This window comes from Atractosteus spatula, chromosome 23 (genome assembly GCF_055471065.1).
Source record: "Atractosteus spatula isolate fAtrSpa1 chromosome 23, fAtrSpa1.hap1, whole genome shotgun sequence".
Lineage (NCBI taxonomy): Eukaryota > Metazoa > Chordata > Actinopteri > Semionotiformes > Lepisosteidae > Atractosteus > Atractosteus spatula.
The window spans coordinates 13940931-13968276 of NC_142728.1; the positions used below are offsets into that span (position 1 = coordinate 13940931).

The 27346-nt window shown below is 45.3% G+C and overlaps 1 protein-coding gene across 2 annotated transcripts; it reads left to right on the forward strand.

The window, feature by feature from the left end:
• Window positions 1–1126: 1126 nt before the first annotated feature.
• On the forward strand, window positions 1127–27346 carry urm1 (ubiquitin related modifier 1). Of its 2 annotated transcripts, XM_088940590.1 has the most exons (5): window positions 1127–1238; window positions 8960–9030; window positions 22273–22354; window positions 24635–24683; window positions 26190–27346. In XM_088940590.1, the coding sequence occupies exons 1-5, from the start codon at window positions 1204–1206 to the stop codon at window positions 26256–26258; spliced, it is 306 nt and encodes a 101-aa protein (XP_088796716.1). In that variant the 5' UTR covers window positions 1127–1203; the 3' UTR covers window positions 26259–27346. The 2 variants fall into 2 exon arrangements, with proteins under 2 accessions (XP_088796716.1, XP_088796717.1); XM_088940591.1 differs by lacking the exons at window positions 22273–22354; window positions 24635–24683; window positions 26190–27346 and adding exons at window positions 10829–10910; window positions 19517–22260 and having other exon boundaries at window positions 1186–1238.

A 27346-nucleotide genomic window follows, 5' to 3' on the forward strand; every position in this document is an offset into this window, starting at 1 on the left:
TGCTGACGCGCCGTGGATGGCAGATACACCTTTCCTTTAACCCCACCCCCCCCCAAAAGTATCTTCTGTAATCTGAGGATTATGTGAATTTTTTTTCACGTATTTTTGACGTAACCCTCACACGATCGTTGATCATTTTTCAGAATGGTTGACGAGAAGAAGAGTAAGAATACGTTTATTTCTCTTTGACTCTGAGAGCAAACGCCTTTGTTGGCTGGTACCCACACCCAGAAGCGAAGCCTGGGCCGACTCGACCCTAGATGTGCAGTTTTCCTCTACCGCCATCGGCGATCATAGTGCTCTCCCTAGGTCATTGTTGCAGTTTAACTACAGCTTTAATTAAAACACAATTGCCTGGCGAGGCGTAAGTGACTCTGGGTGGGGGTGAGCGGTGTTGGAGAGGGAGTGGACAACACGGCCTCGGTTTTTTTTTTTAGGGTGGGGGGAGACCCGGTACTAATCCTTTATTTTCATTGAGTTCAACGCGGCCAGCATTCTGGGGTCGGCCGCTCACTGATCTCCCCTTGACACCCTCTATTACCACATGAATGCGCGCCGGCCCCTCCGACAGAAGGCAAGAGATTTGCAATTCAAACTGCCCTGCACCAGTCCAAAACTGACACGGGGGCTCAACACGCACGGAGAGGGACTGGCGTGGGTGGTGGGGGGGTTGGAGAGGGTGAGACAGAAGAGGAAGGCGAGGAGGACAGCGAGATAAACATATCACAGAATCGCAAAGTTAGGACGTCCACAGACATCACGTTTTGAAAAGTTACAACACCGACTTGGTTTGCTTATATGTTTAGGCTACGAGGTAGCTTTCCATATTCTAGTTATTTTCAGATGACCCTGAAATATTTTCTGCATACTTCAACAAAAACGCTCAAATAAAAGTAAAGGCGTTAATAGTGGAGTGTGCAGAAAAGCGCTGTATAAGTAGGAGGAATTATTATAATCAATAATGAAAAATGTATTCAATCTCTTCCACGAAATATTACACGTGTGCATTGTAGTTGTTGAAAATTATTTTAAAATTCTAAAAATCCCCTTTTCCCCAATTATTAGTAATCTTCTAAACGCCTCCTAGCTATAACTTGCAGTTTATACATTTAATTCAATTAAACACATCTTGGCTGTGACGTGAACGGTACTTTACGTCATTTCCTCTATTTCGGTCGAAAACTTCCGGGATTCGGTGGTAATATGGCGGCGCCCATATCCTTACATCTGGAATTCGGGTGAGTCTTAATATGAGTTTCTAAACCCAGTATTGCTCATAGGACGTGTGTGCTCTGTGGTGCATGATTTATAAGTCTGGTGCATTTTTATAGATGCGTTTCCGTATCCCCTAACTAATTATCGTGTTGTTATCACTCTGCTGTTTGAAACTTACGTCTTTGATGTGCATGTGAGCGCGGTAGGAAAATCGTTTGAAATTGATTAATCTGGCACTTTCACTGTCTTGAGTATGGGATGGTTTCCCTTTTACAAACATAGTATGAAGGTATTTTGGAGAGTGGCCAATGACTGGTAGCTAAAGCATCAATGAAAGATTGATAATTCCGAGAAAAATTCACCTTCATGCCTCAGTTCGATTTGAAGGGGTTCATAAAATGTTCATAAATTAACATAAACATGTTCAGACGGGGGCAGTAGCTACATCCTGATTTTATTCTTACTTATTTAGTTGTGGAAATTGGGTATTATTGTCCACACGTGTACAGAAAATGAAATTTCATCGCTGTGGAATTGAAATGCGCATCACACTGCGTTTAGTATTCAGATGAGAATTGTGCCGGTTTTGAACGGGTAGGCTGGTGACAGTCGGCTTTATTGTGGATGTAACTTGTAGATCCTCAACAGAACTTGAGTTTCAAAGTCTTTCAGTTTCAGTATTTAAAAGTTCAAAAACCCTCCTCTGTAGCGTCATCAAATGCTTCACTACGACATTATCTTCTGTCTCACAGCTCAACGGTCGCATATTGCCGATTCAGAAAGTATGAGTTGGGGAATAAACTGTTTGTTGTCACGCTTAAGGTGCTCAAACCGGGCACTGTGCCTTATTTTAGCTCTGTATATAATAATAATTGCTTACACTTATATAGCGCTTTTCTGGACACTCCACTCAAAGCGCTTTACAGGTAATGGGGATCCCCTCCACCACCACCAGTGTGCCGCCCCACCTGGATGATGCGACAGCAGCCATAGTGCACCAGTATGCTCCCCACACACCAGCTCTCAGTGGGGAGGAGAGCACAGTAATGAAGCCAGTTCAGAGATGAGGATTATTAGGAGGCCATGATTGGTAAAGGCCAGGGAGAAATTTGGCCAGGACGCCGGGGTAACACCCCTGCTCTTTATGAGAAACGCCCTGGGATTTTTAGTGACCACAGAGAGTCAGGACCTCGGTTTTACGTCACATCTGAAGGACAGCGCCTGTTTACAGTACAGTGTCCCCGTCACTATACTGGGGCATTAGCACCCACTCAGACCGCAGGGTGTGTGCCCCCTACTGGCCCTACTAACGCCTCTTCCAGCAGCAACCTCAGTTTCTCCCAGGAGGTTTTCCATCCAGGTACTGACCAGGCTCACACCTGCTGAGCTCCAGTGGGCTGCCAGTTGTGAGTTGCAGGGTGATATGGCTGCTGGCTAGATCTGTTACAACTTAATTTATTTGAGCAGTTCTTATATTCAGTGTGACTTACATTTGTACAGTGTTGGACTGAAGCTGTCTACCAAATGTTGATTGTTCAGGGGTACAATAGTAGCTCCTCGCCCAGGATGTCAGCTTTACTGGTACAAGCTCAGAGCCCTGATCACAACTCCACTCTACTAACTATATATTATATGATTACCTCATGTTTTTTTATATTTAAATCATTATATTTTAAGCAGGTACTTAAATCCCGCTTGAGAAACAGAGCAGTTGGATTAGTTTTGCTGCTTTTCTACGCTCGAAGGTTTGGAAAAAGTGGAGGTATGTGTGCCAGAGATGAGCACTGTACCCCTGATCAGGGCACATCTTGGACTGCCTAAAGTAGTAATCTAGTCCAGGGCTAATACTGAAGTAACTGATAGCAGCACTACCACCATGAAGACTGATCATATCAGATCTTAGAAACTAATCAAGTCTGATTTGGTCAATACTGGGAAGCCAGCATGCTGCTGTAATTAATGTTTGTGGACCAGTAGGTGATGCTGTTTCCTGTGGCCCAGACTTAGCAAAAAAAGGAGGCGTTGCTCTTCAGATGAGATGTTAAAGTGCTTTGCTGCTACTTTGGTCGTGACTGCTTTGGTTATTAAAGATCTGTTCATAAAAGTGGTAGTGTTAAGGGAGTTCTTGATCAATTCCAGTCTGTATTGGCATGATTTGTCTTGCTTAATTTGTCTGAATTCGCCTATTAGAATTCCTTCCTTCCCCTGCTGTGTAAGGATCTGCTGGCCCATAATGGGTGCTGTGGGTTACCCACATGGGTGAATAGCTCCGGTGTTGGATGAAGTCGGTCTCCTCCTGTATGTTTAGTGTTTTGAGATCACTTGAGTTGAAAAGCTCTGTACAAATGGAATTTATTTTTATTAACTGATCCACTTCTGGGCTCATTGTAATCTAAGGACAAATTCACAATTTTACAGTCAAGCTAAGAGTCACGATAAGGATGGGGTTTTAAACCGTCCGAAGTTATTGCTGAATGAAGATGACATTTCTGACATTTGAAAGTTAGTATTGCAGCAATAATTTTGGAAGAAGTTATTAAATTATTTCATTCATTCATTATTACATCACTCATAAGCTAGTTTTAAGGACCATACGCATAAGTTTGTAAACCTGGCCTGAAAGGTAAACGCATTATACGGTGTATCTTCTAGTTTATATTTGTAGTATAATATTTTAGCCCACCTTTCACCTTCATATTGTGGACATTTGTTCTGGTGAGCTCTTGCGGTTGCATGTTATGTTAACAGTATCATCTTATTGTGCCCCAGACCACTATAGATTTTCAAATGACAATATATTTTATTATATAATATATATATGGGGTGGAGAGGTGGCACTGTGGCTCAGGATCTGCGCCTGTGGCTGGAAGGTTGCCGGTTCAAATCCCGCAGCCGGCAGAGGAATCCTACACTGTTGGGCCCCTGAGCAAGGCCCTTAACCCCAGCTGCTCCAGGGGCGCCGTATAAATGGCCGACCCTGCACTCTGACCCCCAGCTTCTCTCCCTGTCTGTGTGTCTCATGGAGAGCAAGCTGGGGTGTGTGAAAAAGACGAATTCCTAACGTAAGAAATTGTATATGGCTAATAAGGTGATCTTATCTTATTTGAAATTTCGACACAAAACATATTCTTAAAACCATTCTTTCTTTAATGTTTTTGACGGAAATTTCAGGGAAATTTCTTGGAGATGTTGTCTCAAGCAGTAAAATTGGCAGAGTATAATACTGTACTGAAGATGTTTTTAGCTGCTTTACTTTATTTTATGATCTCATATTTTGATATAAATGTGATAAAACAGCATCGTAAGAATACAAAAAAAATCTTATTTCCATTGACACTTTTATAGTGTGTTTTATTATGAGGGTACAGTAATCCTCTCTCTTTTATACAGTGTCCTGAAATTTGAACAGACAAAAAGATTTGTAGATGCAAAGCATAAGAATAGGTAACATGCTATGAATTGCCTTCACTATTTGTGGTTTAATTTCTATTGCTGTATTTCTTAAGATTTATTTAAATTAATAGCAAGATGTGTGTGGGTTGCATTATTTACTGTGTAAACAGTAGCCTTACTAGATATATCTATGTCATATATCAGCTTAAATCTTTAATGGATCCAAAAGTTGATTTCAAATGAGCTGTGTTCAATTAAGATCTGACCTTTGAAGATGTACCGGTGCGTAATCAAGGCAGATATGTTATGTGCACTGATGTTTCTTGTCAATAAAATCCTTTTTCCCGTCGTCAGTTTTGCTCTGTGTACGTTCCTTGACTTAATCTGGAAAAACAGGACTTAAAGGTAGAATTTGGCACATTAGCACATAGCATTCCTGGAACTCGCTGTTTCTGTCTGACTAATCCGTTTAATGTTTTGACTGAAATCTACTTTCAGACAGATTCCATCGAATAATGGCTGTGGTGTTTTTGTGAATAAAACCGACGTGTATTTCAACATCCACATTCAACGTTCCTTGTCCATCACAAGACAAGCTCCCAGTAAGGTGCATTTGCTGAGGTATGGTAGGATGCGTCACTTTGCAGCCAGCAAGACCAGATGCTTATCTCCCAGCCTGCATTTTAAAACAGTGACTTATCAACAGAGTGCAAAAAAAAAAAGAGCTATTCTTGAATATTTCTTGACCCGCTGACCAAGTGGCGATACCTCCAGTGTGTCATTGATTGTGCAGAATTAAGCTCCGAGCACTCTTAAAGTAATGGCAGTTTTAATTACCCCCTCTCCTTCACTCCCATTTAGAAGAAGATAAAAAGACAAGAAAGGAAGTGAACAAGCTCAATAGCTCCCCGGCCTTTCACGTCCCCTTCGCCATTGGTAACCCTGTCCCTCTCTTTGTATGCCACCCTCCTAAAACAAGCTGTTGTTTTCTGCACTACAAATAGGATTCTTTCAGGAGCATATCTGTTTTGGTCTTTCACCCTTCCTTCCATTATGTTAGCTCTAATTGAACTGTAGCACAAAAGACGAGGGTTAATCGTTAATGGCAAAGAGTGTTTAAATGACTGCTGACTGCCAGAGAATACTTAATGCTCTTTTTTTTGGGGGGGGTAGGATTTCAAAGGGCCTTTTATATACCACCAGCGCTGATAGTTTATATCGCTAAGAATAGGTGTGTACAGTAGTTTTGGAAAGACAAAGGGTCTTTCTGCATGCTACTCGGGGGCGAATCCGAAATCAGTCTTAAATCATTCCAGGGTTCTCCGCAGGCCCGTCAGAGTAGCGGTCGTTGCATAAGGGAAGTTTTCCAGGCGTCTGGGTGACACCAGCTAATTGAATTCCATTTGTCGTTTGCAAGCTTTTTTTAAAAAGGTGATTGGCCTTTTAAGCTGTTTAGAAAATGAATCCAATTGTGTGTTTATGGAGTATAATACAATTGCTTCGAATGGTTTCCCATTATGGGAATGGAGGTGGATGCTGCACATTGGTGGTGGTAGTGGGATTCCCCATTACCTGTAAAGCGCTTTGAGTGGAGTGTCCAGAAAAGCGCTATATAAGTGTAAACAATTATTATTATTATTATTATTATTATTATTATTATTATTATTATTATTATAAGACTACTGCAGGGATTATTGTGGTTATGATGGAGACTATTGCAGGTGGATGCCAGTGTTTTCTGATACTCCGGTCTCCCATGTTTTATTCCTTCATTGAAAGCGAGTGTGTGCTGAAACCTCGGTCTTCGCCGATTTTGTCACCTGACTAGATCTCCCTGCTCGACGGCTCAGGGGTGCTTGTCGGCGCTGAAGAGTGCTGCTCTGGTACACACAGGCAGTGGAGACAGTGGACTCCTGGTCCGCCTCACTGAGCAGCTCAGACAACAGCTCTTCTTTGCCGATATCATGGGTTTGGCAGCTGTGCCGATCTTTAAATATCTGGGGCACACAACTGCACAGTTTTCTCGAGATGTGAAGCGGTCTTTATTGGGCCCGCACCTGCTCGATGTGGTCTCACACTTGGACCCTTTCTTTTCAGACAGACAAAGATCGGCACTTATTGGACTCCTGATTTCTGTTTGAATAAGGCATGCCTGTTTTCTGTGCGAGCGAGGAACATCTGTGTGGGCTTGTATGGAGGAAAGCATCTCTTAACCCGTTCCTTGCGTGTGTGCGTGCAAATTGGGGAGCAATTTTGTTCCTCCCATAAAGCAAAATCAAAGGGGAGGGCTGTTTTCTAACACAATGACACTGATTTCAGGTTCTGCTGATATTGCGCTGGAGGCAGCTTGCAAACTGTACTCCCTCTGTCTCGTGTGCTGCGGTATTGCCTGTTTTAATGCTCGAGTGGCATGCTGCAAAATTCGTTTGCTCGAGATCAAATTGCCGTTTTGTTAGCGAAGCGGTTGTCGGTTTTAGTCTGTACTGCGTACCGTAATGTTGAATTTTCAGTCGGCTTCAAGAGAACCACACTGCAGTTTACATTGCCGAAAATAAAGTGACTTGGAATTACACGCTTATGCTGAAATCCTGTGTGTTTGAGAGAATTAAAGAGACGGACATTGACATTTTTTTAGCGGCCCTGAAAATAAAGAAAAAGTGTGTGTATGTGCTGGGGAGGTCTTTTAAAGTCCACCGAGCTGAGCGACAGAAGATACAAAATGGATCATTAATGCATTGCTGCATATCCAGTAATTGCAATAAGCATATTGAGTTAAAAGGCTTGGATTGCATTTTGCATGACAAAATGACCCATTACTTATAAGCTGTTCGCTCATCCGTTCACTTTTATGGGCGAGCTGGCCCAACCTCCGTTGTCTAGAATGGACCGTGTCGGAGTAATGCTATGACAAATAAAGGTTTTCCATGGATGCTACCATTCAGTGTGTTCATTAATGGAAATCCAGGAGTTGGGGGGATTTCATTATGGGCATTGGGCTACGGAGCTGTCTTTATTTGCTCTTTTCTTCCCCCCCATCTCCTCTTTTTTTTTTCCTCTCTCTTTCTTAATCCCAGCATCCTGCTTTTCCCCCCGCATCGGGGTCACAATGGAGATTATTGCTTAGCTGGCCAAAGGGGATTGATCTCCCCGTCTGACCCTGGGGGTCTCTCCTGAATGCAGGCGATTTACTCCGTACGTCCAAGACGGACCAGGGGGTGAGGGGGTGGTCCTGCAGGCCGGGACATTGGACTGCACATCAAACATTCCTGGGGGATCCGGTCACGGAGGTGGGATCTCTGCATTGTGCGTGGCTGCCATTAAAGGTCATGTCCAGCCCTGGCTGTAGGAGATCAGCTTAAAAGGGGGGGGAGGAGGGAGGAGTCCCCACAGTTCCCTTCCCACGATGTCGGTGCGGAGAGCTCGAGGACACACACCTTGATAGCTGAGCCCGCTTGATCCCTGGATCAAAATGAAAATTGGTCTTCAGGATAAAGGACCACCAACACAGGCGGGCCTTTGTCTGCGCACTGAGCCTCCAGTCCCGCCGAGGCCAGAATTCGTGTTCCTTTTCAAAAGCAGTTTGTAACTCCACAGAATATCAGCGGACATTCTAAGGTTCCTCAGTGATAAAGTGGGGGTACAAAGCGGGACAAACAGTAACAGATAAGAGCAGGCCATTTGGTTCAGTAGTCAGCGGACAATTGATTCGGGGTTTCTTATCTAGCTGTTCCTTGAAAACGCCAGGGCATTGGCTTCAGCAACGGGCTTCTTTCTGACTCGCACAAACCTTTATGTAAAGAAACGCCTCCTGTCCTCGGTTTAAAAGCACTTTTCCACCCATGTCCCCTGGTTGGTGTTTTCGCTGTTCGTAGGTCATGTACACTAGCCGGTTAGGCCATCTCATCGCAGACCAGAGGGGGACACGTGAACATCCTGTTCTCGTGCACTGTGCAGGGCCTGATGTCGACGATCACGCAGAAGGCTTTGAGTAAGAAGCAGTCTATGAAAACCCCCAGCCTGTGAGAATCGCCAGCACGAGCTGAACTTGATCGCGTGGTTTAACTTTTTGTTTTCACTGATTGGAAAAAAAAAAATGAAGAGAGATTCCATAATAATTTGCCCCTTGAGTATTATTCTAATACATTCCGGCTCTCCTTTTGAGAAAAAGAGGTGTGAATTTCAGACGTATCCCCAGGGCTCAGCATATGCAGTCCTGTTGCCGTGCTCGAATTATGTATGTATGTTTCATGTCCTGGTTTGTTTCAGAAGCAGTCTTGTACGCTTTGGAATCGCACAATTGGAAATTGCATTCGCCAGTCGTCCATAAATCCATTTTGTGTTTTCTTCTCAGGGGTGGCGCAGAGCTGCTGTTCGATGGGGTGAAGAACCATCACGTGACGCTGCCGAGCCAGTCTGAGCCCTGTGAGTAACGTTTCCTCGAGGTTCTGTTGGTAGAGTACTGACATGGTAACAACACATGTCGCGTCATGAAGGCGTTACTTGGAGATCTGTATGCGTCAGAAGCAGAGTACCTGTTTTGTGATTGTAACTGATTCTTTGAGCACATAATAGTGGTAAACACTAAGAGGTACTCCTGGGTCCTGGAAAATCAAAAAACCGAAAGACGAAAATATGTACTGTACTGGATACATTTAGTCATTAAATGTGTCCAGAACACCTATTTGTCCTGGGTTTGTCCAGTGGTATGTGCAGGGCTGTCTTCTTTTTTTCTTGTAACCCAGAGAGACAAGCAGAAGGCAGTCATTAGGCCACTTTAACTAATTTAATTGCTAAGATCCCCGACATCTTATCCAGCTGCATCTTGAAAGTTCCCCAGCTGTCAATTTCAACGACCTGTGCAGTGTAACCCTGCCCGTGCAAAGACACGCACCCCATTTTGGGTTCTGATTCCCACCCGTGACCCCGGTTCACTGATGCAGATAACTGACGTGGAAGTGCTCTCTCCCTTCCCGGCCCTTATCCACATCATCCAGGTGGGGGCTCCACATTGCTGGTGGTGGAGGAGAGTCCCCATTACCTGTAAAGCGCTCGGAGTGGAGTCTCCCGAAAAGCGTGATATAAGCGTAAGGAATTATTAACCCTTCAGCTCCTTTCAAGTCTGCAGTCTCAAGATAAAAACGGTCATCTTCCAAACTTTTTTTTTCTGGGTTGTTATTTTTCTGTCCACTTAAATGAAAGTGGAGAGCGCGGATATCTTCGGGCTGTATCTACCCACCAGCGTCCATCAGGAAATTAAGAGCTGGTCTTCAGGAAATGAGTCGCTTGAGTGTTGCTTCAAGCACAGACATGTATGTACGCGCTGATAAGAAGCCTCTTGCCGATGTGACAAAAAAACGACACATTTATGGACCTGATTGTTCCGCGAACGGGAGAGCGACTGTGTGCGAAGGATTTAGAAAGAAAGGCAGCTCTGTCCTATGTGGACAGCTCCGAGCGGCCTGTTTTTCCTTCTCTCGTTTCATCATTCTCAGCAAACACACTGACGCACAGCCCTGAAGTGGCAGATTGATTGGTGCTTGGAGGTAGAGTTATGCCTCGAACCAGACAGGAGCTGTAGCCTGTTCACACTATTTAGAACTTCGTATCACTGGGGTTAAAGGAAACTGTGAGGGTGGGGGGAAATGATTTTTGCGGGTTTCTCTTTCACGTAGCGCTTTGGATATTTTGTTGCACAAGCCGTGATCCTGTCCCTGAAGATCAAACTGTTGTGCTGTCGTAAATATGTGGCTACTTTTTTTTTAAAAGATGTGATCCCCCAGCTGGCCACCCGTACCCTACTGACGTCTGAATTTCGAGATCTCGGCTTGCATTTTTTTTTTGACAGCCTTTAGACTGCAGCCTCTTCCTCGAAGGGCTCCCGAAAAGGTGCAGCCGCATCTGAAATTTCTTTCTGGCTGTTCATTCCAAAAAAAGGTCCTTTGATTGCACAAGTGGTGCTGGGCACCAGCCATTTAGAAGGAGGTGCCCAGAAGCAAAATGCCGACATTCAGCAAAGCTCTGTTTGAGGGCACTGTGGGAAACTGTGGCCTGTCCACTCTTTCTGATGTCAGTGGAGCCAGGAGTGCCTTTTTATCTGCCTTCCTGTGGTAGGAGGTTTTTTTTGTCCCCAACACACACACAACAAAAAAAAAAACGCAGCTCATCAGATATTTTGCGCTGATGACTTCATTAAATATCGTCCCTTTGCCCCCCACGGCAGGTGTGCCAGCGGGGCAGGAGCAGAACATGGGGAGCGGGAGTGTGCGTGCCCTCTTCACCTCTGAAGCCGGAAAAAGAGCAAGGTTCTCGCTGCTTGGCAATGGGGAACAAACACACACACACACACCCACACAGACACAAATAATAATCATAAAAAAAAAAAGTTTGGAGCTCAACCCCCTTCCCCATCCACCCAACCCCTTTCCCCACTCTCCCTTTCCCAGCTTTTTTTCTTTTCCTGACCTCATTGAGATGCCTTTCACACGCTCTGCAGCGCCAGCTGTTCCTCTGTGCGGCCGCCCAACACAGGCACTGTTTGCCCATCTCAGGGACTCCGTCGCAAATCGTATTTAAAAAGGCGCTGCCGCCCCCCTCCTCCGTTTCCACCCAATTTAACAATAGGCCGCAGCTCCCTCCCAACATCTGTGAGCCCCCTTCTGCTGGCCCATTCTTCCCCTAACTGCTCCATTATTGCCAGGCATTCACTTGTAAATGGCGTCAGTGATACTGCTGATGGGTCTTTTATACACAGCTCCAGGGTCAGAGGAAAGGTAGGCATTGGGGGGGAGGTGTGTGGACGCATTCGGGCGCTTGGACGGTGCTGCGGGGACAATTGTGTCAAAGACTTAAATCCTTCTCGGAGCACTGGGAGGGCAAGCCAGCGGCCCTCTCTCTCTCTCTCTCTCTCTCTCTCCCCACTCCCCAGCTTCCCACACGCCGTCGGCAGTGAGCTTCGGCTCTGCCACCTCCGCCGGAGGCTTTTTTGCGCCCTTCCGTGCGGAGGTGGGCCGTGCGGAGCGCTCGGTGTTGCCCCGGCGGTCGCGGTGGGCCTTGTGTGGCCAGAGGCCTGCGGGCGGGAGGGGGTGGGGGGGGGGGCCCACGGTCTTGCTTGTGGTCTCCCTCGACCGCGAGGACGGGGGCTGGCCGACGTTAGCGCTGTGGAGCACATGGAAGGTGAAAGCGGGTTCTGTGATTCCGCGCTTCAAAAAAGGGGGCGATCAGGACAGATGTTGATCGCCTATCTTCAGTCCTTTGGGTTAGGTGTGTCCTTCTGTCTTCTTGCGTACACGGGGTGCTGCTAGTTGGCAATATTCCATCATGTGAAACAGCCCCTCCTAAACCATCCCAAGTTATTAATTTTCCCCCTTATAAGCCTGCCTCTTGATAACATCTGAAGGGTTCATCTCGAAGAACATGAGCGATGGACTTGGTTCTCAGTGGAAAAACGGTCACTCCCAGCTTCTATACATCTGCAGTTACGGGAGAAATAAACGTGCCAATGGCTCTCGTTAGAATTTTGCATGATCAGGCTCAACTCTCTAAATATATATATTTTTTTTTAATCCCAGATTCTAGTAAAAGGCACAAGCAGCGAATACGAAATGTATCGCCAAGAATAGTTTCATCTCACAAAAGCCTTTGGGGGAAAAATAGTGTCCATACGTGTTCTGATGCGGCAGTCTTGAATTATAGGAATTTAATTCTAATTTTTTTTTTAATTGAAAAGGGAAGAGGTTTTTAGCTTGTGGCTAGTGGGATTTGGAAGAGTAAAACGTAGCCTATTATGGGTTACTCAGATATTTTGCTTCTGCGCACGGTGCTTAGGCCTGGACACAGATCGCTGCCACACAGAATGAGAATATGAATTTATGTATCCATACCGTGAAAGGCCATTGTATTGGACTCATGGCTTTTTAACCTGGTGGGAAAGGGTGGCTGAGAAAGAGATTATCTGACATTTTACCTTCTGTCCTAACCCCCCCCCACCAACGAAACCACAGCACCCAACAAAAGAGGTCGCCTCCGTGGCGATGGGGTCTCCACGGCAACCCCTCGACAATGGGTGACCGCCAGGGGGAATGTGGGAAGGGGAACTGGGAGACTGACCTTGGCCGATCGCTGGACAGAATGGTCAGTGATAAATGACCGGCTGTTGATCGGGGGGCAGTTATCTTCCCTGGGAAATGAGGAGCACAGAGGGGAGTGTATGGCGGGCGGGGGGGAGGGTTGATGGTGGATGGTCTGCATAATTAGAGATGAGGTCTTTCTTTCCAACCTCTTGGTGATTAATGACCACCTCATGATTCCCCTTCCCCCCTCCCTTAGCAAAACTTCCTCCTGCCTTCTATAGATACCAGGCGAGAACCCCATTTTGAGAAAGAGAAAGGCGCGTGCCTGAAAAATAATAATAATAATAATAATAAAACCAGAGAAAATAACATTTCCAGATGTTCTTTCACTGTCGTGAAACCCGCCGGCTGTACAGCCATGGTCTCCCTCTTGCACCAGTGCTATCCCATCCTGCACTGCAGCCGCATGACGCATGCTGTTGGGCGGACCTGGCTGCTACAGTGCGCGGTGCGTGTCGGGAGCGCAGGACATTGCAGAGATGCTGGGGAGGGGGGGGGGGGGGGGAGAGAGAAAAATCACGCCCCGTCCCCTTGCGTCTGTGGAATGGGAAATGTGACGATGGCGGCGGGGTCCGGGAGTCGGAGCAAAAAAATGTTCCGATGACGAGCGTGGAAGAGGTTGTCCGGTTTTGACTCCGTTATGTTTCAAGCCTTAAAAAAAAAAAGGGCATTAATTGCTAGCTGCTGTGTGCTAAGCAGATGGACTGTTATTCTTAACTTCAACAGTACAATAACCTGAGCGAGCAACCCGCCAGATTTGCAGACAGCTTTTAAAACATAGCATAACCACATAAAGAGCCAGATACTTAGGATACAACAGGTCAATTCAGGCGTTCGGTATTTTCCTGGGTCAGTGGTATTACCCCAGGAAAAGCCTGATTTCATATTTCCGTTTAATATCCTCAGGACAGGCGGGATTGTGTGCTTTACGATGTTTTGCCTAAGTAAAAAAAAAATCAGAAAACATTGAAATGATACTTTTATCAAAACCGTGAAATTGAATATTTCTGCAAGAGCATTTCTTGCATTAGCTGAAGTATTATAAGGCAATTCAGAAGGGGAGCCCCCATAGTTTTAGTGTAGTGGAACAGCAGAAATGCCATTTGTCTCGGACAGAGCACTGAATACCTCTGGTCTCTTTTATGTGCCAGTACTGCATCAAGAAGGCCACCTTGAGAAGGTCTGAGTCGTTCCCAGTGACACATTTTTGAGAGAACAATTTGAAGTGAGGCCGAAATTTAGCCGACCGGTAGACTGCTCAAAGACTTGTAACTTTTCTTTGTAGTTCGAGCCTTGGAGCTGCATCAGCACGCGAAGGCTGCAGAGGAACAGGTAAAGGTTTCTTCCCTGCTGAAAAGAGCAGGAAAGAAACCCAGCGTTTCGGCTGTGGAGTCTTCTATGGCCTCACCTGAGGGAGGCTCCACAGCCGAATTGTAACTTTTGCCCCTCTCCGTTTGTGCTCTGCTGACTCTTCTGGAAGGCTGCCTTGATGCGATAAGAAAGGAGAAGCAGCCAATTGACCCATCTCGCTAGTTGGGTGGCTAGAGGCTCAACAGTCCAAGAGTCCCATCATTACAGTGCTTCTTAGCCTGGTACACAGGTCAGAGGTTGTCCAGTTTTGACGGCGTTATGTTTCAAGCCTTAAAAAAAAAAGGCATTAATTGTCTCAATTCTTTATTTGTCATTCTACTTACACAGGTGCATAGTAGAGTGAAAAGGGTTTCTCGTTAATCACCCAGGTGCAGTATATAAATAGAACAGAAGATAAGACAATAGGCAGTAACACAATACCAATAACAGTGTAATAACATAACAGATCATCAAAACCGTGCAAATACGCAAACAGAGAAAGAATACAACAGGACAAAAACAGTGCAAAAGTAACTAATACAGTTTTAAGTACAATTTCGGCCTACATTCAGTTGTCGGGTGTGTAGTGGTGTAGGAGTACAGTCATTGTGGCTACAGGAAGAAGCGAGGAGAGATCATAGTATGATGGGAGGGAGTGGGGCCGTCACCAGCTTGACGCCTCTCGGGAAGAAGCTGTTTTGGAGTCTAGTTAATTAATTAATTGCTAGCTGCTGTGTGCTAAGGAGATGTACTGTTATTCGTAACTTGCAACAGTACAATAAGTTGCGGACAGCTTTTAAAACATAGCATAACCACATAAAGAGCCAGATACTTAAGATACAACAGGTCAATTCAGGCGTTCGATATTTTCAGTGGAATCACCCCAGGAAGAGCCTGATTTCGTATTTCCTTTTAATATCCTTAGGCCAGGCGTGATTGTGTACAGTTGTACCCGAGCAGTAGTAGCTGTGCAGCTGTCCAGTGCACTGCTCATCTAGTACTGCCTAGGCTCCACCCCCTGCCCCGCCCCCTCCCTCCAGAGAGAGGCCACTGTACCCCCTGGGAATCCTCCGTGTCCGGATTACCAGGACGGATTATCAGTGCTGATCATCAGTTCCGCCCGTCCGTGTGACGTTCCCAGACCCCGAGCCGGGATTCGGAATGGGCTACCCCCCGTAATGCGATCGCTTACTAAATTTGTTTTTGTTTTGTTTTTTTTTGCACTGTTGTGTTTGACCACGGAGGTCAGTTGTAAGGTGTGGGGAGGGAGGGAATATCTCTGAGACTTCCCTTTTTTTAGCGCAGTTGCTTTTAACCCGCATAAAAGACCCAACCTTCTAAATTATAAATTAACTGGCGAAAGAAGAAGTGCAAATTTTAGCTTAAAAAATTGGCGCGTTAGATAGGCCTTTTGGTCTATCTAACATGTTTTAATGCTAACAGGTAATGGATCCAAGGATCTGACCCAGCCATTTCTTAAAGCCAGGGTGCCGGCTTCAATAACATTGCTGGGCTCCTCCGGATTCTTCCGTGTAAGGAAGAGCTTCATCATCACAGTCCTATTTGCTCTTCCCTGTCGTTTCCACTTGTGGCTTCTGGTTTGTCTTTCACTGTTGGTCTTGATGTACAATTGGCTTGATTTTATGTAAGATTGATTATTATAGGTAATAATGATTTTGCCTTTTTGGGCATTTTGATGACTAGGATTCAGTTTCCCGTGTCGCTGTCAATATTCAAGGCTAAAAAGATTCACTTTTTTTTTCCGTCCCGTCAGTGAAGGGCATTCCTAAAATCCCAGGCACGCACCTGGTCGAACTTCTCCGGGCCTGCGCCAGAGAAGACGTGTCTCAGTCTGGCGTGCATGAAAAGTTAAGCAGGAAAAGTGAAGCCTGAGAAACGAGGCACAGACCCAATTGAGAAATCCACTGACCGAGGGCAGCCGATGATGGCCGTGGCCCTGGTGTTAACCTTTATTGATCTCCCATGTGTGGAAATCCTTTTAGCTCACTGTCTCCTGCTCTTGTGCACGGCCACATGGTAACAAGACTATGAATGTCTCTCCATTGGAAAGTAGGGGGAGGGACGATGAGCACATTTGGAATGCTGTGGGGTTTTTTTCTGTCTAACTTGCTCAATGAAAATAAAAGGGACCACAAGCAGATGCAACAAGAAAAAGATCTATAAGAAGGTCTCATAACCTTTGATAAAGAGATATAGTTCCAAGTCCTCTTTACTGTATGATTCAGTCTTAATCATTCAGTGATAGTTTTTCAACTCAAACGGAATCAGCTGCTCACAATGCGTTGTGCCGTATGTGCTGTGACCCTACCTGATGATGCTCTGGTCTTTCTAGTTTAACATTGTTCTGCAGACGTCTTAGGATTGTAGGAAAGGTTCTGAAATGAGCGGAGGTGAGGAGGACATTTGACTCATCGTGCTCGTTTGGTTACTAGTAGCTTGTTGTCCTAAAGATCTCAGCCCAGTGCTTCTTGCATGCACCTTGTCCGAGCAGTCCAGTGGTTTTTTCAGGCTTTTGGACACCTGTATCAAGTCCTCTGTGTAATCTTCTTCATACAAGGCTGAATCCGTTAATGAATTTTTTGTGATTGCCCTTTGTTGATTTTTTTTTCCTTGAGCGGCCAGTATCCTTTTTTTTTTTATATATGACCACCAAAATTGTTGGCAGTCTCGTAAACGAGGCTCCTCGAGATCATCAGCCGATGGAGACCTATGGGAGGATAAAGGTGTCTGTAATTGCCTATCAGTCAGGTCATGCTGAGCTCAGGCAGAAAGAAGACGGGAAGAGACAGGTTCCTGCAGAGCCCGGAACGGAGGACTCAGGGTTAACAACATTATTAGGTGAGATAACAAGAAGGACTTTGAACTTGCACAGCTGTGGGAAATACACCCCCAGAGCTTGAATAGTCCCTGTTCTGTATTGGGATTTCCGCCAACAGCGAGTACTTATACAGTGTAGTACTGTATTTATTTTCCTGCTGTTGTGCTCATAGATTTTTTGTTTTCTGCCACAGCTAAATCCTTTCTGGAACTAGGATGATATTTAACATGGCAGCGTAATGTAGTATTTGTCTTAGCTATATTTAGGGGACGAATAAGTGCTGGGTGGCTGACTGTAAATTTAGGGATAATGAAAAGCAAATGGCACTCCCCAGGAATTGCTGTTCGTAGCGAGGGTTTAAGATAAGATCAGATCACTTTATTGGGCATATACAGTTTCTTGTTTTAGGAATCTTGTCTTTTCGCAGACCCCAGCTTGCTCTCCATGAGACGCACAGACAGGGAGAAAGAAGCTGGGGGTCAGAGCGCAGGGTCAGCCGTTTATACGGCGCCCCTGGAGCAGCTGGGGTTAAGGGCCTTGCTCAGGGGCCCAACGGAGTAGGATTCCTCTGCCGGCTGCGGGATTTGAACTGGCAAACCTTCCAGCCACAGGCGCAGATCCTGAGCCACAGGGCCACCGCTCCGCTCACGGCCACCGGCGTAATGCTCAGCTCCTTGTATTTGCGCACCCCGGAAATCGAAATGTAAGTCAAGAGAGGAGTGAAGGAACGCACCAAGGTAGCTGCTGGGGACGAGTGTAAGTCGCTAAACGGCAGAGGCCAGAACGACACCAATGACGGCTGTGAAGCTCTTGCCACTTTGCTCTCTCTCAACATTGCACGAGCCGCGCACAGAGGAAGAGACATCTGTCAGAAGTCAAAATGGACACAGCGCTGTGTTATCAAAGCATTCATTAGAAAGCGCTCCAGGTTGAGGCGATGGTTCATTAGCATGCAATTAAATACATAACACAGCTCTGAGTTTTACTATGTAGTGGTGCATCCCAGTGACAGAAACGCATTAATAATGAATTGTAGCGGGACTTGCTGCCTTAGACTTCCTATTCTGCTGTGGCAGTCGGATCTGTTTTCCCGCAACTCCTGTGGGTTGTGAGCAGGGACCGTACGGGACCCTAGATCGGCCCGCATAGGATTAACATGGGTCAGAGGTGGTGGGTTTTTTTTCCACCCCCTTTTGTGAAGTCAAAGTGAATGGGATTGCGATTCAGCGTCTGAAAATGAATTATAGAAGAAGGTCACCGAAAGCTGGGGTAGCGAACCGCAGACTGTGTAGAAGAAGGAGATTCGCACAAAGCACAGCCCAAACCCCCCCCCCCCCCCACCCCACCACCGCCTCTGCCTCCTTTTCTATTCATGACTGGGTTCTCAGTGCTGCTCTTACATAAATTCAGCTCCCCGTGTTCCACCCCTCTCGTAATGCCACAACGCAGCCAGATGTTCGTTTTTTAGGTTGGCGTAAGTCAGTCTAGGCTGGCACCAGCCTGCTCCGACGCCACCATGCGCCGCGAGAGGATAGGAGAGGGTGAGTGCTAGCCAGGGACCCGGACCGCGCTCCACCCCCCCTTAACACACACATCTCCCTCCTCTCCCTGAGCCGAGAACAGGAATCAATTGTGAGAGGGACAGCAGAAGGGGGCTGTCTCCCCTTCCTTCGTTCACGCCATTCCTTCTCTCTCCCTCTCTCCGTCTCTCTCTTTCCGTCCGCACCGCCGAGGAGCAAACTGGCTGGAACCGGCAGGAAAGGCTCGTGGCTGGTGGTGGTGGTGGTGGTGGTGGTGGTGGGGGGAGTTGGGGTAGGGGGGGGTGGGCACCCGCGGATGCAGGCAGCCGCAGTTTCAGCCTCACTCCTGCCTGCCAGTGCAGGGAGAGGGGGTGCTACACACACTGATGCGGATGCACTGGAGACGGGAGAGGGGGCCTGTCTGCGGTGTGCACATACGTTGCAAGGCCCCGACTCTGGCTTGTGCGCTCCACTCCGCCTGCTGCACGCTGATGGCTCTGCTGCAGGGCTCTCCGTGAGGCCGCCCCCCTCGTGTGCAGGTGCACCAACACGAGCGCTCAGAGTGTCGGCAATCAAGAACGTGCACCAAGTGCACCATTCTAGTGAGCCGGGCTGAAAACGACCTGGTTCTGCTGCATCAGGCTTCAAATCTAGTCTTGCTCGTTCTCGGTGCACTTCAGCCTGCAAATCCGTTCGCACAGCTTCTGAGAATCATTTTCTTGATGCGGCGTGATGGGTGGTGCCACCCTTTCATTTTGCACGTTCAGCTGTCGCTTGGAGGGGGGGGGGGGGGGGGACAGGGTTTATTTCCTCCTTCCCGAGGAAGAGGAGGGTGAGGATCCCCAGGGATGAGCAGTGGGACATCCACATGTGTCGACGCAGTGGGCGATTTAGCTAGGTTGCAGTCATTAGACGAGAATCATCCTTTCAAAAATGCAAAAAGACAGCACCTGGATTCTAATTCTGAATTAGGTTTCCTGTGATATAGCGATTCCAGACAACTTCCACATTCCTTATTTACTGACTGGTCGCCCTGCGCACTGATCCTGAGCTTTATGCTTTCTGTGCAGCCTCACGGAAGCTGGAGGAGAGAGTCTTCCCAGCCTTGAAAGGACAGGCTCTGATGATAGCGCCGCTGGTCTGTTTGAGGACACGTTCACTCTTCACAACATCCGCTAAATGTAGCATTGCACGAGTATCGTGCTTTTTGAGCGCTACAGACAGTCGCTCTCCATACTGCGTTTGGAAAGGGTCCCAGCCCACCTGTCTCTTCTTATTGCAAGTAGCTAAGTGATCCCAGCCTTTCCCTGAAGGAATGGCGGGGTATCAACTTCAACCACAGGGCATGCCACGCTCCAGACTCGTGCCTTCCCTGGGGTGAAGAAATGCCTCTTGTTCTCGGTTTTCAAAAATGTTTCGGCAATGCATTTTGTCTGGCTGCTCGTCTGTGAGAAACGTTGCCCGGAGAATGGGATGCCAGCTAGCACCTGACTGGGTCATCGCGAGGGACAGAGCCGCATCCTGAAAGTCAGAGGGTCAGCCCGCTGATCTGGACCGTCGCCTTCAGACTTTAAGGGCTACAGCCCAGGCAGTTTCCACACAGTCGGCAGAATGACTGCAGCTCACCTCCTGCGTGAAAATGATCGCCTTGCCTGCAGGCCATTAAGGTGTAACACGGACGGCTGAGAGATGCAGTTGCCGTCTTCTGTGGGCTACAGAGTATCTGAGGCAGCAGGGAGAGTGGAGAGAGACGGAAGACCACAGGTAGAGGTGTCGCGGTGAGCATTCTTGCTGACTGATGTGGTGTTCAAGTAAGCTGGAGAAAGTGTGACGAGGGGAGACACCTCCTTTAGCACAGGAACGCCTGTGATGCAGACTGCAGGCATCGCGCCGCTCGGAGAGCAACACGATCAGCTTATCTGAGTCCAATAGAACATCTGTGGGACCAATTCCCTAATGCCATCAACAGAATTAAACTGTCTGGCTTTGAAACTAGTTGATGGATAGAAAACAGAAAATACTAGTGTTCAAATCTGGGAGTTGTAATTAGTGGAGCACCACAGACATATGTATTAGGATCACTAAAAGACCTCCCTTTTTTATAAATGATCTAGGATCTCGTTTTAGCTGACTGTCCAGATGATACCAAAACAGTAGGTTTAACAAACACTATAAAAGTTGCAAAGAAAATTCAGAAGGATTTAGACATTTATTGTTGTGTGCTGAGAACAACAACTGTAAAGACAAAAGGGGAATCAGAGCTTGAATAAGGTCCCTTTGGGGAAAAAAACAAAGGTGTTAATATTGATTCATTTTCTTCATCTAGACAATGTGGGGAAACGATATAAACGGACAGTCACAGTTTTGAGTTATCATTGGCCTTCGGGATTTGAAAGTCCTGCCAGGAGAAAACTATGAACACTAAAACGGGGTTTCAAAGAGGAGGAGTGGAAGATTTCAAGTGAGCAAGTTGCTCTCCCAAAGAGGTGAAGATCTGAGCAGTGGGCTTCAATAAATGGGCTCTTCTTTTATTTAGACCCAAAAAAAAAACAATTTCAGGCCACGAAGGCGTAGAATATTAATAAAACGGATTTTAATCTAAAACTCTGCAATGTACTCTTCAGACCTCATTTAGTATAACGTGTTCTGCTTTTGTCACAGTGATACAGAAATGTGGTCTTTGCTGACCTGACATCAGTCCAGTGGAAAATAACCACATACCTTTCCAGGCTCAAAGAAATGTCCGTCATTGACAGGTTAAAAGAACCAAATCTTTTTAGTTCAGGCAGAGAAGATGATGATGGGACCTGATGGTTTTGAAATTGTTACCCCATCTTCTTCTAAGACAAGGCTGGGTGAGATCTTTGGATCAGTGACACAGGAATTGCCGCCACACATCCCACAGCAGTCTGACTGAGGCTGATCAGGGCTGTGTGTCACTGCGCTCCGGGGTTGTGTTAATACGCAGAGAAGTCGCAGCCAGCCTTTGTAATGTTTTCTGTTTCAGTGTTGTTTCAGATTTTCTGCTGTAAACTATCATTATTTTTCTTCTCCATTTCTTTATTTATTTTGTAATAATGTTCTCACACCTGAAGAAGGCTCCATGGCCGAAACATTGTTTTCTTTTCAGCATGGAATAAACCTATTACTTGTTCCTTATCATGTAAAAGTATTTGATATCTGAATTTAGCATATTTGATTACATTCATTAAACCTTGGTGTTGTGTTGCTTGTATAGTAATGGGCTATAAATGCATTGTTAATTTTAGATGCCCAATTGTGACTGTGTAATCCCTGTTTTTTTTACTATTGGAGTATATGTTTCCTTTTATAAGGTAATTAAAACTATTACACATGATGTGGAGCTTCTGAATCGTCTTTCAAAAGACTACGCAGTTTGGCTGTTAGTTTCATTTATTGGAACTTTGCATCAGTCAAGATGGAAGTAAATGAAAACTTGATTTCAAAATGCTTAGGCACCTGTTTCCCTTTCATAGCTAAGGGCTGTTACACAGAATTGTATTTTAATGATTTGTTGATCTACTTTGATTTAAAAAAAAAAATTTGGTGTCTTTGGAACATTTTTGTTGCTTAAATATTTCTCCTGGGTTTCAAGCTGTTTTTAACTTTTACCTTTCAATTTCTAAAGATGTTGAAGATTGCTGCTATATGTTTTTTTTATGTCTTTTGAAATACTTGAACAAACAGCTGATTGAAATCTTGTATTGAATTTTAAAGGGCACCATGGGAGACCCGAATGAGTAGCCTGGTGGGATGTTATGCACAGACGGTCTTTATTCTTTGAAGTGTTTTCTGTGTTTTATAGGGAACATGAAGCAGTTACTCCTGTGGATCAAGGGAAACCTGTTGAAAGAGAGGCCTGAACTCTTCATACAAGGGGATACAGTGTAAGTACATATAAAATGGTACAATTTAAAACCTGGATGGATGTTGTTTCATTTCTGATCTTTGCTGTATACATTTATCTTCCAGAACCAGTGCAATTCTTTCACGATTCCTACTTAATTTGTTACACAAAAGTGGCTCAAGAAATGTGTAATCCATCCCAATGCTGTTTCACAAGCAAAAAAACCTACTTCTGCCGGGCTTCCGAAACAGTGTTCCGACTTCAGATGCAGCGTCGATAGGGCTTTTGACAAAACTTTCAGTTCATTGGACTTTTTATGGGTCGCCTTGAATGAATTTCATTCCCTTGAATGAATACCGAATTTTGCAGTCGCCACCGAGTGTTAAAATCCAGGAGTTGAAATGAATTTGAAGTCTCTGCAGGAGAATATTTGTCCACGCACAATTCCAAACTGAGCTGTGATTATTTTTATTTCTGTGTGTTATTCACGTTGATTCTCCTTTTTCTATTATGCCGATGTGTCTGGGTGATCTGTCCCTCTTAAGCCCACGTTATCTTGCCTCTCTGGTGTGTGCACTAGGACAGAAACGGTGGAGTTGTAGCAGGAGCCTCGGCCTCTCTGTGGCCGAGGGTGACGCGGTTTCAGTGTCTGATTAAACAGCGGTTTTCCTGGAGAGGCCCCGGATTGTGTCCGTGTAGGAGGGATTTCCCCCTCTCCTGCTCGGAGACGCCCGCAGTGGGAATTCATCTCACCTCACTGACTCTCTTTCTCTCTCCTTCTGCCCTGTCCCCCCCCCCCCCCCACACACACACACATACACCGCCCACCCCTTAACCTTCAGCAAATGAAATGAAAAAAAAATGAAAATGCCACTTTACAGATTCTGCAAAAGGCAGAAGATGAGGCCGCGTTCAGTGATAACAGCTAAGAGATCTTGCGTGCTTCCAAGACACTTTCAAGACACTTTTTCCTTTTACATCCTGTAACTGTGCACTGCAGATACACCAAAGCTCACACAGTCCGAAGCCAAGCAGCAGACGATTACAGCATGTAGGAGATCAAACAGGATTTCCTTCAGCTCTGATCATTAGCCGATATCGCCTACCCCCTCCTTTTTTCCCCCTCTCCATTCTCTCTGCTTCGGTAGGAAGCTTGGCTCGAAATTAATAGAACAGATCAAATTGTCACAGCCAGTTTTTCTTTCTTCCTCCGCTGTGTAATTAAGTAATAGCACTCTGATGAACAGGCGTTGCCTTGCAGTAAGTGCTTAAAGAGTGGGAGAGCCAGAAAAGGGACATATTGGGTCAGACGGCAGCCCTGTGCTGGTTGATTATGGGGTTTTTGTAGCCAACGTTGTTTTTCTTGAGCATCGCTGTGTGTGATTGCATATATAAAATCTTCCCTGTTTTTCTGGTGTTTTTTAATTGCGTTGGATCCCATTAAAACATGTTTTTCTCCAACGCCCGAACGTGACTCGGAATTTACTACGCTTTTATAGCTGGGAGTTGAAAAATGAAGCCCAGCAGTTTTTGCTCAGTCAGGGGTTCCCTGCACCTCTCTGTCACTCTAAAGCAGAGCCTCCCTGATGTTATTACAAATGTGGTTTTTTTTTTTCAGCCTACTTAACCTAGATTAAATTGTTGCAAGGTTTCTTTCCTTTGCAGGCAAAGAAATCTTTGCCAAGATCAGGTTTTGTGCTGACAGTTATTGCCAAGACAGTATAAGTGCTGCTTTCAAGCCAGCTCTTCATAGATCCTGCAGTGGGCTTTTTCTGGGCTGGGATGGCACTAATGTGATGTGATGTTATGAGTCAGAAATCCTTTTGACGCTGCTCTGAACAACGCGATTTATTTTGATTTGTTTTTTTTTAAAAAAAAACCCAGCTACAGCTTTGAACGTACCTGGGTATCCTTGCAATTTCTAATAGGTTAGGAAAAAATGTCAACTTTTCCTGCGTAAAAGTTGACATTGCAGGTTGTCTGCAAGCTGCTATTTTTTTGTTCGTTTTCACCTCATACCCCCGATACTGTTGATGAAAGCAGACTGCGCAGCATTAAATTCCATTAAACAACAAAAGCGGTATCTGTTTACGATGCATGTCGGCTTAAAGAAATTATGCCGTGCTAAGACGTCTTATCATTTAATGATTCGGTTTTGTTTTCTTAAAGGCCCCTTGCACGAACCCCCTGCTAAGCCACTTCTTTTTTCAAGATTTTCCTGAAATCCGTGTAATATGCCCAATACCTTGATATTGGATTAAGAGATTATCATGCCTTCAGTCAGTTGCTGATGTACAATGCATTGTGCTTTTTTTTCTAGGAGACCTGGCATTCTGGTGCTCATTAACGATGCAGATTGGGAACTGATGGTTAGTACTCTTTCGCAGTTTTTACTTACACAAACGGCTTTCTTTTGCTAGTGACGTTATGTGCATCCCTACCAGAGCTCACAGAATTAGTCCAGGCTTGACTAGTTACCTCCCTGAGTCGGCTGCTGAGTTAATGTATCTGTCCAGTAAACACGTAAACTTTGAATAGCACCTTGAGTTTTGCAACGATGTTCAAGCTGTTACTTTCCTTTCTTGCTCAGTGAGCACTTTTGTCGGTATGGGCATGAGCAAAACAGCTTAAGGCAACGATAAGCGCTCTTGGCCCATTCTGTAACTTCAAAGGGGACCTACAAATTTGGAAGGAGAATTTCCGGGTCGAAGATATGAAATGAATAGATGTTAGATCTTAAGATGTGAATTTGGCGATCCCAAAACCCATCATGTTCACACTTTTGGCTCTGCATGTCGGGCCATTCGACACATCAAAGCTGCCACAGCGCTCTCAGTTGGTTGCAGCGTTTTCAAGTTTAATGATCACGGGCGCTGCTCTCGATAAATTAAATTGGAAAGATTTTGGAACTTCCTGTTACCGTGAAGGTATGCAGGAAATTAAGGGTTGAGATGTAGCCATCTGCTGTTTACGCACAGTACACGGTCCTGGGATAATTTATTTTGAATCTGTCGCTGATAAAATACAAAGCCACCTTCATTATTTCAGTTGTGCTCCTTTCTTACAGAATTTGAAGGACACTGCTGACATTATTTCTGTGTTTTATGCAGCTTGTTTTTTCTCTCGGCTAGGAGAATTAAAATCGCCAGACTTTGTCTCCGTCATCCACTTTTTAAATACTGTTTCTTCTGCTTAGTGAACTCATTTTTACCAGGGCCCAGTGTTCAAGCAGTGCCTAGCCTTCTTTGGCAAATGCCTATATGGCCAGACCAGAAGGCTCATTTGCTACTGCAGTAACATTACTGTTCAGATCCCTGCTTAACCCAGTCGGTCAGCACACCTTGGCCAGTGGGGTGAGTCACAGCTAGTTCCCTCATTGAGGAGACCTGCACTCTGCAGTGAGTTGCATATTCATTTATTTCTGCACAGAACCACCGGGCCCATATAACCTCAAGGGAGCTCTGTTGACTGGTTATTCCACTGCAAAATGACAAACCGTGTTGCTCCTCTCCCAAACTCTGCTGTATCAATAACAGCCAAGGTTGTTGTCATAGCAGAAACCACTATTGGTGGGGGGGGGGGGGGGGTTTGAGAAAAATTACTGATGTGCACAACATAAGATTGCGTTTTGATATGATTGTGATAGTGATATGCACAACCGTGTATATTTCGGATTTCTTTTTTCTATAGCAGAATAACACATCTCTAAGCATTTGTATTGGCTCCTATTTATTTTTTTTATGCTGGTAAATCTGTTTTTGTCTGATTGTGCGCCTGGTGTAGATTATGCAAAAGGACCGTAACTTTCTCTGTAGATTTCCGAAGAAATCTAAAAAATTTTTTTGTGTGTGTGTGTGTGCATATTCCTTCTGTAGGGTGAGATGGATTACAGACTTCAGCACCGGGATAATGTGGTGTTCATATCCACACTGCACGGGGGTTAGGAGAGACCCGCAGAGTTGGAGCACAAAGGATTCCTGACCCATTCGCCAGGCGGCTAGGCATCCCTGTGCTTTTGTGTCAAACTAAACGGGCACTTTCCTCGGGAAAGACCCTCTCCCTTTAAAGAGCGCTGTGGCCTTGCTCGTTAAATACATGAGTGATTTAACCCACTAAACGGCTGGATTAGGGAGGGGGGGACATTTTGGGAATTTCGTTCGGAGAGTACTGTAGGATTAAAGGAAAGTATCCCCATATTGTGATCTTTAAATCGAGTAACCCACTCCCTCCTCCCCCAGTGTTCAAGAACTGGTTTTCTCTAGGATCTTCCTGTACTGCAGAAATTTGGGATAATTCACTGTACAGTGACACCTGCATCATCATCATCCTTGAAATGTAATATTGTTCTAGATTTTTTGGCACAGGAAATTCTTCGTCTGCCTGAAAAAAATCGGTTTGGTAACATTTCGATTTTTTATGTTTGTACAACTATGTGACACAGTCGATACAAATGGACATAAATAATAATTTAATGTGTGTTAACAGGTTTTTCCTCTAATGCTGTTTACAGTGTGCATGAAAGAAGCTATGTAATATCTTTAGTACCCTATTTAAACCTAAACACTTAAATTACTCTTCTGTTAGTAAATTACATTTGAAAAAAAAACGATTTTCCTTTTCAGCTGTTATTTAATTGGTGCAGCTGGAGTGTTCACCTTAGAGAGTGTTTCCTTTCGAATTCCCTATTTTAAATACATGTAGAAAATAGCCATCGTTACTACAGGAAGGGTACCAGCGCAGAAAAGTCATGCGACTCTGTTTTTGGTTTCTGTCGGTATCTGACCCGGTCCTTTGAAAGTTTCAAATATAACCAAAATAAATTAAACGGAATGTGAAATAAATAAGAGCAGAGCACACGTTATATACACCTTGTAATACGACTTCTATCAATAAGTGTGTAGCCTTCCTAACGCAGTGCTAACTGAAGGACATTAATGAATTGTGGATATGTTTGTTTTTTATCAGACGAAATTTCACAAGTCTGTCCAGCTTGCGGTGGCTTGTCTTATTTTAATAAAGCGTCTGTGACAAA